Source organism: Carex rostrata, chromosome 15, assembly GCF_964058835.1.
Source record: "Carex rostrata chromosome 15, lpCarRost1.2, whole genome shotgun sequence".
In the NCBI taxonomy this organism is placed as follows: domain Eukaryota; kingdom Viridiplantae; phylum Streptophyta; class Magnoliopsida; order Poales; family Cyperaceae; genus Carex; species Carex rostrata.
Genome location: NC_135932.1, coordinates 6,434,639 through 6,456,385, shown reverse-complemented (window position 1 = coordinate 6,456,385; position 21,747 = coordinate 6,434,639). Strand labels below are relative to the sequence as shown.

At 34.5% G+C, this 21,747-nt stretch overlaps 1 protein-coding gene and 1 pseudogene across 3 annotated transcripts; both read right to left on the bottom strand.

Moving 5' to 3' along the window:
- Positions 1 to 9,250: 9,250 nt before the first annotated feature.
- On the bottom strand, positions 9,251 to 11,886 carry LOC144565931 (BURP domain-containing protein 6-like; annotated as a pseudogene). The gene is made up of 4 exons (XR_013515071.1): positions 11,777 to 11,886; positions 11,537 to 11,645; positions 10,065 to 10,589; positions 9,251 to 9,763 (listed from the first exon to the last, which is right to left on the bottom strand). The product of XR_013515071.1 is annotated as a BURP domain-containing protein 6-like (transcript).
- Positions 11,887 to 17,363: 5,477 nt separating this feature from the next.
- Positions 17,364 to 20,063, bottom strand: LOC144566837 (zealexin A1 synthase-like). 2 transcript variants are annotated; one of them, XM_078316869.1, is made up of 3 exons: positions 19,001 to 20,063; positions 18,200 to 18,506; positions 17,364 to 17,728 (listed from the first exon to the last, which is right to left on the bottom strand). In XM_078316869.1, exons 1-3 carry the CDS (start codon positions 19,895 to 19,897, stop codon positions 17,520 to 17,522), a joined length of 1,413 nt encoding a protein of 470 aa, XP_078172995.1. In that variant the 5' UTR covers positions 19,898 to 20,063; the 3' UTR covers positions 17,364 to 17,519. The 2 variants fall into 2 exon arrangements, with proteins under 2 accessions (XP_078172995.1, XP_078172994.1); XM_078316868.1 differs by having other exon boundaries at positions 17,364 to 17,839; positions 19,001 to 20,060.
- Between the last annotated feature and the right edge of the window lie 1,684 nt (positions 20,064 to 21,747).

Genomic DNA, 21,747 nt, shown 5'->3' with positions numbered 1-21,747 from the left:
AAAAACAGAAATTAAATAACAGAAATTAAAAAAACAAAAATTAAAACAAAAATTAAAAAACACAAATTAAAACATAAATTAAAAAACATAAATTAAAAAAATAGAAATAAAAACAGAAATTAAAAAAAACTTCTTTCCCGCTAGTTGTTGTGGGGGACACTTGTCAAAGGAGGGACAGCTTCTTCTTGAATTTCAGGGGAACTTCTCGAAGGAGTACCTTCTATAGAGGGAGTAAATTGACTCGATGCTACAGAAGAAGTGCCCCCATATGTGTACGGTGGTGTCGGTTGAAATGTTTCTTGTGGAATGTAGGCATTTGGATCGTTTGAAGTATAATACGGTTCATGCATTTGGGGGGTTGTTGATAATTTAAATCTAGGATTTGGTCTCTTCTTTGATAATTGTGTGGATAGTTAGGTGGATAATTAGGTGGTGCCATTTGGGAGGAACTATAAAGATAATTATGTGGATAATTAGGTGGTGGCATATCGGGGCCAAAAATAGAAGCTGACATTATCGCTTCAAATGTTTCTTCCACCGATTCGCGATGAGGACATGGCATATCGCGCCAACCAAGGGCTCCGCCCCCTCTCTTCCCTACTGCCACGGCAGCGACGAGCCCGCCTACCCCCGCCCCCATTTCCTCTTGTTACATCAAAAAAATAAAAAATAAAAATAATTTCGTAAAACGTTATAACGTTTTTAAAACGTTATGTAACGTTTTTCACTGTAAAAACTTGATAAAAATGATAATTTTATGAAGGCTGGATTCAATTAAAACGTCATAACGTTTTCAGAAAACGTTATCATGTTTTATACACTAAATTATGCGTTTTATACACTATTTCCTACGTTTTTCACCGACTGAATCGTTATAACGATTTACCAAAACGTTATAACATTTTATGCGACAATGTGAGGGTCTATTTAGCAAAATTATGTGTCTCTTTCTCTCTCACTCCGTCCCTTCTCCCTGCCTGGTGTGTGTTCCGCCCCAAAGAGAAAAGAGAGAGAGAGAGCTCCATTATTTCACGAAAGTTCGGGAAATCGAAGGTAGGAACGAGAAATTGGACGTGGATCTCATCTAGCTCTCCCATTTGGTATTCCCTTCTCTCCTCTTCTCCCTCAAAATCTGAATTTCACCATTGTTAGGGTTTTTCGTTGTAAATCTGAGATTTGTGTTTGAATTGCTTGTAGACTGGCTCCTTGAGCCTCCTTGGTTGTTTATGTGTCGATTCTTTTCCCGATTTCATTTCGATTTTGGATTTCCATTTCTAGGGTTTTTGGTACCAAATCCGAAATTGGGAAATGTTGTTGATCGCTTAGGCTAATCCAACCAAATATACTTGTAATCGGTAAACCTCCTTCTCAACCTTGACATAGAGCGATTAATTCAATTTTCGACCAAATTAAGGTTTAATTAATCGGCACATTGAATTGTTACGAGAACCAAAATAGTGAGACGGTAAAGGAATTGTTAACAAATTGGAATTGTGTATGGTCTAGAGGACCCAAACGGGAATATGAGAATTGATAAGAGAAGTTAAGTAATTAAGACCAATGAAGAAAGGGTTGACACCAAAATATATGAATTTCGTTAAGGAAAGTATAAAGAGATTAATACAACTCAAGCAATCATTCGAACAAAGGTTAAACCAAGGGTACATGTAATATAGGTGTAGGCTCGGTCGAGCAAGACTTTGCGGGACATTTCGAGACGTCTGATCCATAACTAAGCGGTACGCTCGTCGTAATCAGGTGCGGGATTCTTGGACTTGTTTGATACTTTATTTTCAGGAATTAAACGGTTTATTCATTAGTCATGTTGAATGCTTAATTGTTGCATACTTTGAAATTCATGCTGCATATTGATTCTCGCATAAATGAGAATGATTGAATTGTTCGGTTAAGGTAAATTGGCATGTTGGTATGGTTATTATTTGATTAGTTCTATTAATTGTTCTATACGTGAATGGATCTGCCAGGCGGACCTGTTTAGGTGGCTGGATCAGGTGACGGTGACCTATCCGTTGATCTGTTTCTGAATTTTCCAGGCCGACCTGTTTAGGTGGCTGGATCAGGTGACGGTGACCTATCCGTTGATCTGTTTCTGAATTTGCCAGGCCGACCTGTTTAGGTGGCTGGATCAGGTGACGGTGACCTATCTGTTGATTTGTTTACTGAATTTTGCAAGGCTGATAGCCGACTTTGGTTCTATTTGAATGAAATTGCAAAGTTGAGCAGTATGGTTGACTTTGATTCCGCGTGATTGCATTTTTGTCAAGTTGACCTGTATAGGTGACTTGTAACCAGACCTTAAGAAATGGTTAAGACAAACAGCTATAGATGGGTGTCCGATAAAGGGTCCAGCTTGGTTGGCCATCTGTAGGCGCCTGTAACCCTACAGATGTGGGTTTGATAACGGTCCAGCTCGAAAGAACATCTGTAGTTGCTACAAGCCCTAATGAATTAAGTTAAGCCAAATATATGTTGGGTTTTGAAATTCATCTTGGAAATTCCGTAAACTGTGATTCGATTTATTATTTGTTGTCGAGCATATGCATTCCTTTTTATTATGAATATGTATTTGTTTGAATTGCTATTGAATGGGTTTCATTTTTGAATATGGAGTTTGATTGCAAGTCCAATAATCTAACTGTGGCAAATTTCGCACTGAGAATTTATTCTCACCCCCACCCTCCCGATTATTTTCAGGTTTATTTCACGGATGCAGCAAATGAGGATATTGGTAATGCATATAAAAGATCCACTGCCTTGCGTGTATATGTGACACTTGATAAATATACGCGGCAGGCTGTCGCACCCGTGGATTTGGGGTGTGGCAGTTAAGATGGTATCAGAGCATGGATATGCAGTGCCAATAACTCATTTGATGTCGAGAGAACGTCAGTGAGATTCGATCGAGTAATTCTTATCGTTGACGAAATTCCCTTGTCTATTAATGACATATCTTGAAGGAAGTAGAATAGTATATTACACTTTAAAACACTCATGTACAGATATAAAAAGAAGAGTTTAGGATATGATGGTAACACTTTGAAAATATAATCCAAACTTTAACATATAAATTTCCATGATTGTTATAGTACCAAGACGTTATCATTGTGATTTATTTTAAGTAAACATCTATTAAGAATATCTAAATTATTTAGGGATATTTGGTACGAACCTATATGGTAAACATTTTTAGAAAAATATATAGTTTTCTAAAATAGTTACGTATAAATGTTTAGCGACAAAAGTAAATTAAAATATATAATCCTTCTGTAACTTTTAAGTAAAGTGGCGCCAAACAATTATGAGAGTGATATGAATTTGAATTTATTATCATGTGTACGCAATATATTATATTTCTATAATTGTGATGAACTTGTAATAATAAATTAACAAATAATTATTTTAGAATAATCTTGATGTTATGGTACCAGCTAAATAATTTTTGAATAAAATCATAATTCTTGTCGAAGGGTAATTAATAGTATTTATTCTGAAAGTACTTGATAAAATTTTCGTACAAGATATTACAATCAGAGTAGTGCAGCGGAAGCGTAGTGAATTTATACTACTAATTAAATTGGTTAAACTATCCATCTTAATTTTTGGTTCAACTACTATTTTAGAGTAAGGAAAATACTAATTCCTGTTTTTATTTTAATTTCGAGGACGAAATATATTTTTAAGGGGGGAAGAATGTTACATCTACAAAAAAAAACAAAAAAAAAACAAAAAAAACAAAAAAAAACAAAAAAAACAAAAAAAAACAAAAAAAACAAAAAAAAAACAAAAAAAAAAACGTTATAACGTTTTTCACTGTAAAAACTTGATAAAAATGATAATTTTATGAAGGCTGGATTCAATTAAAACGTCATAACGTTTTCAGAAAACGTTATCACGTTTTATACACTAAATTATGCGTTTTATACACTATTTCCTACGTTTTTCACCGGCTGAATCGTTATAACGATTTACCAAAATGTTATAACGTTTTATGCGACAATGTGAGGGTCTATTTAGCAAAATTTTGTGTCTCTTTCTCTCTCACTCCGTCCCTTCTCCCTGCCTGGTGTGTGTTCCGCCCCAAAGAGAAAAGAGAGAGAGGGCTCCATTATTTCATGAAAGTTCGGGAAATCGAAGGTAGGAACGAGAAATTGGACGTGGATCTCATCTAGCACTCCCATTTGGTATTCCCTTCTCTCCTCTTCTCCCTCAAAATCCGAATTTCACCATTGTTAGGGTTTTTCGTTGTAAATCCGAGATTTTTGTTTGAATTGCTTGTAGACTGGCTCCTTGAGCCTCCTTGGTTGTTTATGTGTCGATTCTTTTCCCGATTTCATTTCGATTTTGGATTTCCATTTCTAGGGTTTTTGGTACCAAATCCGAAATTGGGAAATGTTGTTGATCGCTTAGGCTAATCCGACCAAATATACTTGTAATCGGTAAACCTCCTTCTCAACCTTGACATAGAGCGATTAATTCAATTTTCGACCAAATTAAGGTTTAATTAATCGGCACATTGAATTGTTACGAGAACCAAAATAGTGAGACGGTAAAGGAATTGTTAACAAATTGGAATTGTGTATGGTCTAGAGGACCCAAACGGGAATATGAGAATTGATAAGAGAAGTTAAGTAATTAAGACCAATGAAGAAAGGGTTGACACCAAAATATATGAATTTCGTTAAGGAAAGTATAAAGAGATTAATACAACTCAAGCAATCATTCGAACAAAGGTTAAACCAAGGGTACATGTAATATAGGTGTAGGCTCGGTCGAGCAAGACTTTGCGGGACATTTCGAGACGTCTGATCCATAACTAAGCGGTACGCTCGTCGTAATCAGGTGAGGGATTCTTGGACTTGTTTGATACTTTATTTTCAGGAATTAAACTGTTTATTCATTTGTCATGTTGAATGCTTAATTGTTGCATACTTTGAAATTCATGCTGCATATTGATTCTCGCATAAATTAGAATGATTGAATTGTTCGGTTAAGGTAAATTGGCATGTTGGTATGGTTATTATTTGATTAGTTCTATTAATTGTTCTATACGTGAATGGATCTGCCAGGCGGACCTGTTTAGGTGGCTGGATCAGGTGACGGTGACCTATCCGTTGATCTGTTTCTGAATTTGCCAGGCCGACCTGTTTAGGTGGCTGGATCAGGTGACGGTGACCTATCCGTTGATCTGTTTACTGAATTTTGCAAGGCTGATAGCCGACTTTGGTTCTATTTGAATGAAATTGCAAAGTTGAGCAGTATGGTTGACTTTGATTCCGCGTGATTGCATTTTTGTCAAGTTGACCTGTATAGGTGACTTGTAACCAGACCTTAAGAAATGGTTAAGCCAAACAGCTATAGATGGGTGTCAGATAAAGGGTCCAGCTTGGTTGGCCATCTGTAGGCGCCTGTAACCCTACAGATGTGGGTTTGATAACGGTCCAGCTCGAAAGAACATCTGTAGTTGCTACAAGCCCTAATGAATTAAGTTAAGCCAAATATATGTTGGGTTTTGAAATTCATCTTGGAAATTCCGTAAACTGTGATTCGATTTATTATTTGTTGTCGAGCATATGCATTCCTTTTTATTATGAATATGTATTTGTTTGAATTGCTATTGAGTGGGTTTCATTTTTTAATATGGAGATTGATTGCAAGTCCAATAATCTAACTGTGGCAAATTTCGCACTGAGAATTTATTCTCACCCCCACCCTCCCGATTATTTTCAGGTTTATTTCACGGATGCAGCAAATGAGGATATTGGTAATGCATATAAAAGATCCACTGCCTTGCGTGTATATGTGACACTTGATAAATATACGCGGCAGGCTGTCGCACCCGTGGATTTGGGGTGTGACACCTCTCCTCTTGTGTTACTGATTGCTCTCTCTCTCTATTCTCTCATGTGTTGAGGCAAAGCTTTCTTTCTCTCTCTCGTCATTTTTCTGGTTTTGTGAGTGCTGTGATTTTAAAACCCTAGCCGTGCTGTGATGGTTCATGTTGTTGTGAATCTGTCTCTGGTGCTTTGTCGGTGCTGGGAGGCATTTTTACTTGTCAATTTCTTGTCGGATTTGAGTCGAGACGCGAGGCCTACATCTCAGAACGACTCTTGAAAATTCTGCCTCTGTCCCTCCCTTCTAAACTGGTTAGTAAGCACCTCCTTTTATCTCTTTTGTGATGGTGCTGCGATTGAATTAATTGGTGGCTTGCTCGGGTTGTTGATTTTCCCGGCAAGCCGATGCATTGGCCGTGTTGCCGTGCTCTCTGACCTGTTGCTTTGCTCTGTTCTGGGTCTATTGCCTTGACCTGTTGCTCTCTTTGCCTCTGGTTTTGTTGTGGCATTGCCTGTTCTGTTGTGCTGGTTTGCTTGACCTGTTGGCTGTTTCTGGTTCGCTGGTTGCTGGTGTGCCTGTTCTGATCTGACCTGGTGCTTGTTTCTATTTTGCTGGTCTGGTTGGCTTGTTTTCCTGTGTGTGCTTGGTTGCCTTGCTGACCTGGTTGCCTTGTTCTGTCTTCCTATTTTGTTGTTGCTTGTTAATGCCTTGTTGAGGCTGTTTTGACCTGTGCTGAGGTGTTGTTGTGCTGACTTGCGAAGTGCTGGTACTAGTGGTACCAGCGCAGTATACTACTGGTATGGTGCTGATTTTGTGTGTATACCAGCCTTTGAACTGATAGGGACCATTTTTGCGAAATGTTAAAAGTTTAGGGGTGGTTATGCAAATTATCCCTAGCTGGTGTAAATAATTTAAGTGAAGGGGGCAAAGTGTAAATTGGTGAAATTTATATACATGGCCGGCCATATGTGAATTGAAATAATTGTAAAGAGGTCTTAAATTGAAATGTTGGTAGATAGGATTTGAAATAGCTTGTTATGACCATATGTATGAATTTATGTGAGATTGTATAAATGTTAAGTAATAAAGAGGAATAAAAAGGATTGACACCAAAAATATATGAATTTCGTTGAGGAAAGTATAAAGAAAATAATATCACTCAAGTAAGCAGATAAATCGTCAAACAAAGATTTAAATTAAGTATACATGTTGATATAGATGTAGACTCGGTCGAGCAAGACCTTGCGGGACACTTCGAGACGTCTGATCCTTAATTAAGCGGTACGCTCGTCGTAATCAGGTGAGGGATTCTTGGACTTGTTTGATACTTTATTTTCAGGAATTAAACTGTTTATTCGTTTGTCATGTTGAATGCTTAATTGTTGCATATTTTGGAATTCATGCTGTATATTAATTCTTGCATAAATGAGAATGATTTGAATTGTTCGGTTAAGGTTATTTGGCATGTTGATATGGTTATTATTTGATTAGTTCTATTAATTGTTCTTGATGTGAATGAATCTGCCAGACCGACCTATTTAGGTGGCTGGATAAGGTGACGGTGACCTATCCGTTGACCTGTGTTTATGAATTTGCCAGGCCGACCTGTTTAGGTGGCTGGATAAGGTGACGCTGCTGACTTATGCGTTGACCTGTTCGAATTTGCCAGACCGACATGTTTAGGTGGTTGGATAAGGTGATGCTGCTGATTTATGCGTTGACCTGTTATGAATTTGCCAGACCGACCTGTTTAGGTGGCTGGATAAGGTGACGGTGACCTATCCGTTGACCTGTTTAATGAATTGTGCAAGGCTGATAGTTGTTTGTGATTCTATTTGAATGAAATTGCAAGGTTGAGCGGTATGGCTGACTTTGATTCCGTGTGTTTGCATTTGTATCAAGTTGACCTGTATAGGTGACTTGTAACCAGACCTTAGGATATGGTTAAGCCAAACAGCTACAGATGGGTGTCAGATAAAGGGTCCAGCTTGGTTGGCCATCTGTAGGCGCCTGTAACCCTACAGATGTGGCTTTGATAACGGTCTAGCTCGAAAGAACATCTGTAGTTGCTACAAGCCCTAATGAATTAAGTTAAGCCAAATATATGTTGTGTTTTGAAATTCATCTTGAAAGTTCCGTGAACTGTGATTCAGGTTGATTAATTGTTGTCGAGCATTGGCTTTCTGTTATTTATGATTATATATATCTGTTTGCATTGTTATTGTTTGGGTTTCATTTTTGAATATAGAGTTTGATTGCAAGTCCAATAATCTAAACTGTGGCAAATTTCGCACTGATAATTTATTCTCATCCCCACCCTCCCCATTATTTTCAGGTTTATTTCACGAATGCAGCAAATGAGGATATTGGTAATGCATATAAAAGATCCACTGCCTTGCGTGTATATGTGACACTTGATAAATATACGCGGCAGGCTGTTGCACCCGTGGATTTGGGGTGTGACACCGGACCCGGGTGAGTTGAACCGGGTGGGGGGGAAGGGAAATTTGAAAAAAAAATTCAAATTTTAAAAAAAAAAGGGTAAACGGGTAGGGTACGGGTGCCTCGGGTAAACGGGTAGGGTACGAGTGGCGGGTACACCCATAACGGGTGGCGGGTACGCCCGTAACGGGCGGCGGGTACGGGTATTGGCTTTTTTTCAAAAAAGGTGGGTCCGGTCCGTCTCATACCCGTACCCGTTTACCTGTTTATACTCGGCCTCGGGTACGGATACCCCTGGCAGCGGGTACGGGCGGACCGGGTTTGGGTAACCCGTTACGGGTTTTAGCAACCACTAGTTTGATAAGGAGATTATTTACATAAATTAATTTTACTCAAGATGCAGCTACTCAAATTTATTTGGATAGAATGTCGGCAATCGAGTTGACAAAGAATCTGGTCCATCATGAAATGAGCAAACATATTAATATGAGAATTTCATTTTATTTGAGTGATGGAGAAGAATATAAAATGGATACATGTGAATAGTGGAGATCAAGTCATTGCAAATCAAGATGTTTGTGAAATTCAAGAATATTCTTGGCTTGGAGGATGGAAAATAAATTATGTTTAAGAAAATTAATGTTAAATTATGAACTTAATTATTAGGAATATATATGTATAGTCAAAGGAATGATTTATGAATAGTCCAAAAAATTTCTTGACTCTTCTGAATGTTTCTTGAAACTTTAATATATGTTGTTAGAAAGATTAAAGGTTATCTTAGACTATATATACATGATAGAAGTGCTTTGTATTAGCTAGAGAGAAAAATAATAGTTTAAATAGAAAAATTACAGAATGTGTTAAATTTGCTTCTCTATACTTCATCAAAATATATATTATTTCTATCAATAGAACACACATACATTATATCGTCTCCATACATCCAACAGTATTCAAAACAGAAATCTATCATATTCATACAGCAGACAGAAAATTAACACACTTATACAAATACACAGTATAGTGTATACACTGTATAGGATACTCTTTAAACCCCATCCGATAAGCGTCTATAGTTCACGCCAGGCCAATCCACGCAACAGTAGCCATTGTACTCTAACTAGTTATTGCGACTGAATACAACATTGTCTTGAGACAAGAAATGGCACACCGGTACAGTATCGGGTTTCACGTTCAGCAATTTAAATGCAACATGCTTCGGGTTCCATGATGATGTGTCGAGATGGCATACGGCCACAGCATCGACTACCGTCCCGTCTTTGCCTGTCATCTTCACCGTGTAGCCCTTGGTTGACTTTGTCAGGTGGCAGTAAAACACAGCATAAGTGTATGTTTGCTGATGGCACACTACAAGCTTATCTTGTGCCAAGTTTTTCACCCCTGAGGCAATGATTGTGTACTCTTGCTTCGGCGTCTTATCCTTAGAATGAACTGTCGTTGATACCTATCAGAGGTACAATATAAACTAAACAATGTGAGGATTAGTTTTTCATCACTGATTATTTTTACCTTGTGTGTTCGGCCAAGCTATGCTAAATTTGCTTCGATATTCATATTACTAAGCATCACTAGAAGTCTAGAATACTAATAAACCACAAACTTAATTTAGTTTCGGACATCAGCTTAAAATTTAATGTAATTTCTGGTAAATGATGCCATTCTATGAATCAAAATGTCAATATTAAGAATATGTAAGGATTAATTAAAGCCAGTGTTTTAAAGCAAGCAGTCAGAACTGGGATTACCGCTTCGACATTTCTTGTGCCGAGATTTGCAACGCTGAAATCCACCATTGATTCAAGAGATGTGGCACACATCTTCTTCGATCTCCCCTTTCGACACTGGATCCTCACACTCTCTCAGAGTCTTCTTCATTGCTTCCTCCTCGTCAGAACCAGGCTGAACTGAGAACCGGCTAATTATCTCTGGTAATTTCTTCGAAGAAAATGGGATTGACTCAGCCTCACTTCTCGGCAAAAATTTAGCAGCAGCATTTGTTTTCTCAAATTGCATGTTCATCTTGGAACCAGGATGCAAATCTTGTTCTAAGAAAAACAAGTTAGTCTGACGATCATATTGCAGCTGCTCCTCGGTGGCAGCATATTTGTACCAGTAGTTAAATAGAAGTCTGCGCTGGGGTTTTCCATACTTTGGTTTTACATTGACAGAGACTCCACCGGGGCCCACAGGTTTGCCTGTGCCGGCATTCACGTCGACACCTCCTTTACCTACGTCCACATAGGTACCGGTCTTGGAATCCATGACGGTGTCTGTTTATGGAATGAGGGGTTTGCAATCAGAATAAGATTTAATATTTTAGTAAGGCAAAATCTTTGTTTATCGTTTTAATTAGTTTTTCTGGCAATGATTTAATCATTTAATAAAAGACACATTAATTGAGATTATTTTGTTGATACCTAGGTCCAGAATCCATACTGTATGTTATTTGATATTTTTATCTACAGATGGTTTATTCAATTAATACAAAAAAAATTAGCAAGTTTGATTTCTATGTATAAATACCGACATTAATCCAGTCACGATACGAATAATATGACACTTTGGCAGCAATGGTTTGAACATGATATTAAGAATTTCTTTCTTATTTTGTAGTAAATTCTTATGTTCATCTCAGTACGCTACGCATTGTTTAACTGTGTATATACGTTACAATTTGAGATTTTAATAGAGATAGTAGATATGAGATTTTAGCGGGTGTACATTGTAGCTATTTAGGAGATAATTAGAAATATAGGGTCGTAGGTACTAGGTAGTAGATGATCAGTTATATATATGTTTAAGAATATGAATCATATTAAAGTTTATAAATAGGCTCCATATAATTGCAATCAATAATGAACTCAAAATCAATAAGAGATTTATTTTGTTAATCTCTACTTTTTCTCTCTTTTCTGAAACTATCATGGTATCATATAGGAATAATGCTAGAAGCCTAGAATAAGACTAACGTCTATTTCAGAAATTATGCCTCCTATCTAATCTCTCTACATTACTACAGGGTGTTTTCTGTAGTAATAGATATTAGATTTGACAAAAAGTACACTATTTTAACAACAACAATTGCACTATATTTAGCTTCTTCTTTTTTCTAATAGCAGTGAGAGTTCCAGGGGCAGAGATAATTTTTCAAGAGAGAGCAACTTGACAGCTTCTGCCAAGGTTTCAAATGAAAGAGAGAGGGAGAGAGAGAGTTGACCAGAGCTTAAACGATCACTTATGGCAGTCGGCATATGAGTATTGGGTAAGACAGTGTGCCAGTAATGCTGAGCAGGCAGTAACGCTGCATTGCTTGCTACAACTCCAATCTACAAATAACACAAACCAAAATAAACTTTTAAATAAAAGGCATTGTATGGCAAGTGGCAAATTAATATCCTTTTCTATATATTAAGCAATAATGATCTGAGTCATATATTGCTTCTATGTAAATACATACCAGGAGAGAGCAAAGGAGGGGTAAGAAACTATCCATAAGCAGAATGGGGGTAGATGAGAAAGAAGTGTTTAAGAGAATAAACAGCGCACACACTCTCTGAAGGCAGAGTAGTGATATGCATGGATATATATAAGTGGAGCTGCCTTCATGTGATATATCAGCACTTTATTGTTAACCACCTTCAAACATGACCATCTTAAATTAGTGCGTATCCTCTGAGATATCTCATATTTTGCGTGACCGACGTGGCAGGTGCCTATTCGGGATAGTGCAGGGGACCAGTATTATTTGACCTTTGAGATTCATGCAGAACGTATTTGAACAGTAGAGATTTTGCAGAAAAAAACACAAAATATGAGATATCTCAGAGGATGCGAATTCCTTTTAAATAATGCCGATTTCACATTCTACCCATTGCTGTATATATGTAACAATATATATAAAATAGTGTCAACCTTTTTTAATTAAAATATAATATTTACCGGCATCTCTTGATCATATCACTCGTTTTATATATTAAAACTTTTTATGTTCATGAAATAATATCATACAGATTTTCCATGGAGATATGGAGATGTTATAGATCAAGTACGGGTCTAGAATTTTTTACCTGGCCCGACTCATTTTGTTAATACTAATTAAGATAAAGTTTTATTGGAATTAGTTTTAAATTTAATACCAATTAAGATTTAAGTATATTCTAATTAAGATTAAGTTGCATAAATAAATTAATCAAGAAGTAATCAAGTTATTCCGGTCGGGTTGGGTCGGGTTGAATGGTGATTTGTTCGGATTTGGGTCCAGTTTATATAATTTTGGTCCGAGCCAAATTGGATCGGTGGAAATAATAAAATAATACCGATCCGATCTGAATCCAACCCGAATTGCCGCATTGACTCTCCTATTATAGACTGTTTATTAGACCAATAATAGAAGTTAAATATTTATTTTTCCATGCATATATTCTTTATCATAGTTCATCTTTGATATATGCTTAATTTCTTTTATGAATAAAGTCCGCATTAAATACTTAAGCTTCACAAGGATATCGGCGGCTAAAAGCAAATGGCTATATGATCTTAATAATATGAGGAGGGATCCAATTACACCTTTTTAGGTGACACCGAATTAGACTCTTTATTTACAAAGTTTTCAAAGTTCAAATAGTCGATCAAAACCATTCAACATAATGTATATATTAAAATGTGCTTACATATCAAATTTTATATTTTTTTCAAATTTTTTTACTATTTAAAGTATTTAACAAAATCGCTATATTCAACCATTGAATTTTTGTACCAATCTTAATAAATAGTAAAAAAATTCAAAAAAAAATATAAAATTTGATCTGCAAGCACATTTTAATATATCCATCATATTGAACAGTTTGAATCAACTATTTGAAGTTGAAATTATAAGATGTAATCTGGTGTCACAAAAAAAAAGTGTAATTGAATCCCTCCTCTAATAATATATAGACGGACAAAAATTACTCATCAAATATGTATTTTTTTTGGGAAGCGGGAATTGGGGGGAGGGGGTGTTGAACTTATGAATTTTTATTTTTACAGTTGTATATCAAATTGGAATTCTAATAACATATCAAATGTAATTTTGGGAGGCTGAAGTCCCTCTTTGTTTCTTAATTATAAGTGAAAAACTTCTACCAGCTGGGACTAATTGTACATGATATCTGTTAAAAATAATGGCTAGTTATAATTTTTGAATTATAACGGCTAATTTAGGGAGTAGTGTATTGTAATTAATAGGTTAGGAGATAGTGGTTAGTGGTTAGTAGTTGATCGTTGTAATTAATAGTACAACGACTAGTTTTTAAATTTCTTCTATAAATAGAGATACATGTAAAACTCAAAATAAGAATGCAATAATAAGTTGTTTTCTTTAATATCTTCTCGTCTTACAAAAAATAACATGGTTTCAGAGCCATTGATATGAAATTCTCCCGAACAAAATGGAGTATCGGAAAGAAAAAATTGACATTTATTAGAGATGACACGATCATTATTATTTTAAAATAATGTTCCTAAAATTTATTGGTCGGATCTCATACTTTGTGTCACTCATTTAATCAATAGATTACCTAGTATTAATTTAGAAAACAAAAGTCTATTAGAAATTATTTATCAACAAAAAATCACTTATGACCATATGAGAATATTTGATTGTACAAATTTCGTACATATCAAAAGAAATGACAAACTTGATTTTGTATCACCAAAAACTATTTTCTTATGATACTTATCTTATAAAAAGTGTTATAAATGCTATGATCCAATTAATAAAATATTATACATTTTTAGAAACGTTTTTTTTTTTAAATGAACCATATTTCAAAGAAAAATAAATATTTCATCAAACATATTCAAATAATCAAAATGACAACATAGTTTTGCCTTAGATAATTTGAATTTTATTCCTAGAAATAATCATCATGTTGAAATTAATAACCAAGAAAATGAAACTAGTAGTGATATAAATGAAAATGAAACGGAAGAACATTTATCGGTTAGAAGAAGATCATCTAGGAAACGACAACCATCGTCAACTAGAATTGCAGATTATGTGACATATTCGGTACAATACCCAATTGAAAATTTTGTTTCATAAGAAAATATCTCAACCGAATACCATACATTTCTCACTAGTATTGAAAAAGAATTAGAACACAAAAATTACCAAGAAGCAATTACAAGTCCAATTTGATGTAGGCCATGGATGAGAAATTAAAAGTCTTAGAATAAAATGAAACTTGAAAAATTATTTCCCTACCTAAAAATAAAAAAAAACCGGTTGGTTGTAAAATGATATATAAAACCAAATATAATAGTGATGGTATCATTGAGAGGTATAAAGCAAGACTTGTAGCTAAATGATTTACTCAAAACTATGGCATAGACTATAACGAAACCTTTGCACCGGTTGCAAAAATGAATATCGTAAGAATTTTATTTTCTATTGCCATAAACAATGGTTGGGACCTCTACCAAATGAATGTTAAAAATGCATTTCTTCAAAGAACATTTGAAGAAGAGGTATATATGACATTACCACCCAGTCATAAATTAGAAACAAATTCTAACTCGGCTTGTAGGCTTAATAAATCAATTTATAGATTGAAGTAATCTCCACGAGCATGATATGACAAGCTCAGCTCTTATTTTATTTCTTGCAATTTTAAAATTAGTAATGCTGATCATTCTTTATTTACTAAATATGACAATATCAATACTACTATCATTTTAGTATATGTGGATGACATCATAATCACTGGAAATAATTTCGAGAAAATTCAAAAAATTAAGAAACAACTAAAAGAAAATTTTGACATAAATGATTTATGATATCTTAAATATTTTTTAGGAATAGAGGTAGCCATTTCAGATAAAGGAGTTTTTATTTCTCAAAGAAAATATACACTTGATTTGCTAAAAGAAGCCGGTAAGTTAGGATGTAAACCAGCTTCTACCCCAATTGACAACAAATGCAAATTAAATAGTAAAGATGGTGAACTTTTAAAATACATTAAATCAATTTCAAAGACTTGTAGGAAAATTGATATATCTAACGGTTACACGTCCGTATATTTCTTTTTTCATAAGTCAAATTAGTAAATTCATGCACTCACCAAGAACACCACATTTAGAAGCTGTAAATAGAATTTTGAGATTTTTAAAAAATAATTCCGAAAAAGGTATTTGGATGAAAAATAATAATTCTAATGATATATATGGCTATTCCGATGCAAATTGGACCAAATGCTTTGATAGAAAATCGACAACTAGTTTATACACATTTGTAGACGAAAATCTAGTCACATGGAAAAGCAAGAAACAAAATGTTGTAGCACGATCAAGCGCCGAAGCCGAATAATTAAGATTCGCGTATTATTAGAAGAAGAAACTTAATTTTGGTTACAAATATACGGTCCATATATCCTTTTCAGGACCAATTAATTCAATTTTGACAGGTGAATTAATTTTGTCCTTTCATTTAATTTTTGATGTGACACGTGAACGGAACCAAATCCACAAGCCAAAATTTTTATTAATAGGAAATATAATAAAAAAATATCCAGATTAGAGAACACTTTTGATTTTTTTCGAGATATAGGGAAAACGTTTTGATTTATCACGGCCTCTGTCCGTTATGACTTATCACGGCCAGGATTAACACTAATTACCGCACTTATTAAAAAAAAAAAAAAAAAAAAGAGTTCCTGGCCGTGATTGATACTCACGGCCAGAATTCAAATCCAGTGCAATATCTGACCGTGTAGAATGAGATCTGAGTTTGTCCTTTGTCCATTTTAATATGGCATTGCTGGCCGTGATTATCAATCACGGCCATGAATATTTTTTTTTTTTTTTTTTTTTTTTTTTTTTTTTTTTTTAATAAGTGCGGTAATTAGTGCTAATTTTGGCCGTGATAAGTCATAACGGCCAGAGGCCGTGATAAATCAAAACGTTTTCCCTATATCTCGAAAAAAATCAAAAGTGTTCTCTAATCTGGATATTTTTTTATTATATTTCCTATTAATAAAAATTTCGGAATCCACGAGGGGGAAAGAAGATCCTGCCCATAATTCACTTTAACCAATCTCTAATTGACACATGGATATCATATTTTAACTCATTGATGAGATAACTTTTATTTATTTAATTGATTATTTAATGATATTCTTTCATCTTTTCTCGTCAGTCTATTCACCTTCTACTTCAATTAATAAAAAAAAACTTTCCTTAATCAAATTAAGAGTTGTGCACACAATGGAGTTACCTTAATCAAATCTTAACTTATTCCAACTTTTTTTTATAACCTTCTTTAATTAATTGAGCTGTTTTTTTTTTTCTTCTCTTACTATATATTTCATTTTGCAATTTAATATGCCCACAAATATATTGAGCTATCAGTAACTTTTGATCCTTATTCTTCTTAAGAAAAAAATCATTTATATGTTTTCCATTAATTACCTACCCAACAAATTGTCAGAATTTGAATATTTAATGAAATTAAAATTGACAAGAACACAAAAACATTTATAGTGTATAATTGATTAGGCATATGATCTGACTTTGTAATATTAAGTTGTGTGGATAAGTACAATTGCTGTGGATAAGTAGATATGAAAGGAGTGCATACAAAAATGCATGCGCTGTATGGAAGGACAGATCATGACTCCAAGCACAACTGCAATTGCAAATGACGAACTTGCTAGCTACGTTGTGCGGTTTCATCTGATTTTAATAATTAATTAATTAGTTGATCTACTTTAAGTCCAATACAGCACACTAGCTAGCTCAAAAAATATCTGTATTGTTGATGAAAATTAATATACACAATCTTTACTTATTTATGAAAACATATATCAAAATTTTGACATATTAAGTATTTACACATTATAAAGAATGAGTTATTTCCAAATTGTCTCAGTGTAAAAAGGAGCGGAACCAGACTTTCAAGCTATGAAAATCATATACACCAAATGTCATGGGTAGCAAAATTTTTGTACTAGGGAATGATAATTATACTTTTGTACAGGCACTCCTAGGAAAATCATCAACAAATATCACTTCAGCTTTTTTTTTAGGAATTTAAGTTAACTTTAGAAAATAAAAATATCGTTCAAACATTTCATCAAACACATTGTATGCGCCGCTTAAAACACATCGTGAAACAACCAAAAGAAAAGAGCTCTCGTTCTATCTAATGAGCCAATGCTAACTCACGTCTCCCTAATATTTGTTTTGTGCGGCACTGCATACAACAGAAGTGGCGTTTTCCTTCTAGCGGTGATACCAAATGACTCTGACATGTCGATTTCATCTGGTTTCAATCCATCAGGAAGTTTCCAATCAAAATGATAAAGGAGGCTAGCAAGAGGCAATGCTGTATTGACAAGGCCTAAGGATACACCGGCACACATCCTTCGTCCTGATCCGAAAGGTAAAAACTCAAAATCATTTCCTTTAAAATCGGTGCCACTGTTCATAAATCTTTCTGGTTTAAATTCCTCGGGATCTTTCCAGTATTTTGGATCTCGGCCTGTAAGAAGTGTATAAATAGACTATAAGATTTTGATTACATACCTTTAATACTTTTTTTTTTTTTTTTAAAAAAAAGACTAGATGCCTGTTTCATATATTGAAAGTGGTAAATTACATCACAGAGTCTAAGCTATAGATAACTTTAATACTTTCCAATTTGTTTAAATTACTTTTGGAAATGGTTTACCATCTCTAAATTGAGGCATCACAAGTAAACAATTAAGTATGACATCATGAGGGTCCCTACCGTATCAGCTAAATAATTACTAGGAAACCTATGGTCTGGTTAGGCCTTTTTGAAAAAAGTATTGGTTGCACAGTACTTTTGGCCATTCCTTTAAACGAAAAACAAACATACCTATTGCCCAAACATTTATTAACACAGTCATTCCCTCGGCTATATCATAATTAAAGATGCGACATGCCTCTCGGCATTGTCTTGGGAGAAGAAGAGGAACAGGTGGGTGCAGCCTCAGTGTTTCTTTGATGACTAAATGCAAGTAATTTAGGTTGTCTAGATCAGCCTCAGAAACTTGTGTGCTTCCCTTGAGAAGTTCGCGTACTTCCGACTGTGCCTTTTTCATAGTTGTCGGATTCCTAAGGAGCTCTGACATTGCCCATTGTATTGTTGTTGACGAAGTCTCAGTACCTGCTCCAAAAAGATCCTGAAAATTGAAGAAAAATATTAACAAATGTGATGGATACGATGACCTACTGGTGATTTTGTACATGTACCTGCAAAGTTCACCATGCATATATACAATTTCGGTCAATTTCAGTTATGTCAGCTAAAATTTTGAATACTACCACTCTGAACTATCGCAGAAATTTCAGGACTTGGATCATGTTTACCATAGTATTTGTGATATACTAAAATAAACTTCTTTATCAAGTGATTCCTAAATTAAATATTGTTGCCTAATTTACCCGAACTTTTAGTATTGAAAAATCAATTTTATTTCATTATGCGTTTTTCACAAAGTATTGTAAAAGTACCAAATTTGAAAATAGCCAACTCCAGTTTACATATGAAAATATTATTTGAGTAAAAGTTTGTATATATGCAAATAAATGTTGGTATTGAATTAATTTAAATCAGGTTTATTATATATATCCTGTATGCATGCTTAATTTTAGACGAGTAATATATAGCTCTCACCAGGATCACAGCTTTGACAGTTTCCATGTCAAGAGAATTAGTAGGCGTATCCTCATCATGCAGCCTCAGCAAAACATCTAGCAAATCCTCCACCTCTCCCTCTCTGGCAGTCTTTCTCTCTCTGCGCTGCTCAATTATCTCATCTAAGAAGCGACTTCTTGTCTGTTGGGACCTCTCTGCCTTTTTCGCTGCTGTGCTTACCAATCTTGCTAGCAAAGATGATGGAAACAAATCATTTAAATTGAAGCCTGCGACAAGCTTCACTGCTTTGTCAAGCTCCTGCAAAAACACATCTTGATTCTTGCACTTGCTTCCAATAATGGCCCTTGTAATAATATCATTTAACAGTGATGCTAGTCTCTTGCAAAGGTTGACAGGTTCGCAATGAGATGAACATGAAAAGATATATTTTATCAGATTGCAAACTTCTTCCTCCCGTATTGACTTGTATGACTGGACCCGTCTTGTGCTTAGTAACTCCAGAATACATATTTTGCGCACCTGCCGCCAGTATTCCCCATAGGGAGGAAAAACAACACCCTTCCCACCAAAAGTTAGGATATCCATGGTAGGGGTGATAGCACGTGACGCAAAATTGATGTCATGGGTTTTCATGATTTTTCTGGCGGCATCTCGTGAAGAGACTACAATGGTCAGGGTCTCCCCGAGGTGAAGTAGCATAAGTTGTCCGAACTGCCTTGATAAATCTCGCATCGCACGATGCGGGAGTGACCCGATAATATTGTGGATGTTCCCAATAATAGGTAGAGGCCATGGACCTGGAGGGAACCTTAGGCTAGGTTTTGAGTGGTTTGTTTTGAACTTGAAAAGGAGAAGAATGAGGACACAGAGAAAAAGAGAAAATAGCAGAAGAGGAAACGAAGGATAATAATCCATATTTTAAGAGTGGTAAGAGATCAGCTCAGTATCGGTGGATATATATGGTTTGGCCGTTTAAGAACCCATTTAGTATATATAGAAATATATTTGGAGATACTACGTAGTTGAGTGCATTAATTGTTAGGGGTGTCAGACTGTCAGTGGAGTGTTTTACCTGATCTCTATTAACACCATATACAGTGAAATGGATATGAGGAAGTTCTCTTGCTAACTTATCAAGAAAGAGTTGTTCCATTTATGTTAACCACTAGAGTAATATTTCCGCTCCGATCCACCTATTATCATTTATATATAGACCCATAACGTTAGTTCCGTGGAGGCAACGTTTCTTAGAAATTTGCTGCATCTTTTTGGTCCGTCAGAAACATGCCAACATTTATTGTTTTCGTTTTCTGTCTGTTTCGTCATTATTTTCTCAAAGAAAAATGTTCATACTTCTTTTGTTTTATTATAACTATCATCATCATTTTTACCATTTTTTTTATTAGAACTGTCTTCATCAATCTAGATCATTTGAAAAAAGCATAATTATGACGTTAAAGCATATATATATAGCATATACATCAATCTAGATCATTTTTGACGTATTTTTTATCGGATAACTCTTATATCATATTTTCCTTTTCTCATTCAAAATATCTGTGTTTAATATGTTTAAAGTATAATATTAATACTTTTTTGTCTTTTTTTTTTCCTTTTATTAAATGCTGCACAATTATCATTATATATACTTTCTATATTTAAAAAATATATTTATTTGTGTTCAGAATATACTGTAACAAAATATTTTTTATTTGTGTTCATTCTTTTGATATTAATTGATTCCTTCTATGTCCGGAAGACTGGAACTTTAAAACTTCCTTCAATATCTAGTGTTATTAATATTAAACTTGTATGTCACGTTATCTATATATATATATATATATATATGATCATGATAACAAGCTCCTCAGGTCTATCCCCGCAAAAAACCCCCCACACAAATTGTCAAAAATATTATGGGGGACCGCTCAGTCATTAATAAGTGTTTCATAAACTGTTAGTATTTAACTTGAATCATCAAAGTATTTATCTTGAACTTGCAAAGTATTAATCCCTATGCAATGATCTCTATTTATGAAATAATAAATCAATACATCAATTGTCCCCGCACAAAATTTTTTTTTTAATCGTCCCTGCACAATTGGGGACCATTAAATAAACAATCCCCTCATAAATACTTGTCAGTTATCCCCGCATAAAATTTCCTCTTTTTTTTATTGTCCCCGCACAAGTGGGGATCATTAAATAAACAATCCCCTCACCCAATGATAAATACTTCTCAGACATGCATAATGATAAATACTTTATGTTATATGAATAAATACTGTAGCATTATGCTACATGGATAAATATTTTATGTTAAATGAATAAGTATTTCTCAAACATAATTGCAACTTTCAGCAAAACATCAATAATAAATACTTCTCAGACATAATGATAAATATTTTATGTTATATGGATAAATATTTTATGTTACATAGATAAATACTTCTCAGACATAACTGCAACTTTTAGTAAAACATCAATGATAAATACTTCTCAAGCATAATAAATAATTTATGTTACATGGATAAATACTTCTCAGACATAATTGCAACTTTCAGTAAAACATCAATAATAAATACTTCTCAAACATAATGATAAATAATTTATGTTACATGGATTAATACTTTATGTTACATGTATAAATACTTCTCAAACATAGCTGCAACTTTTAGTAAAACATCAATGATAAATATTTCTCAAGTATAATGATAAATATTTTATGTTATATGAATAAGTACTTTATGTTACATGGAAAAATA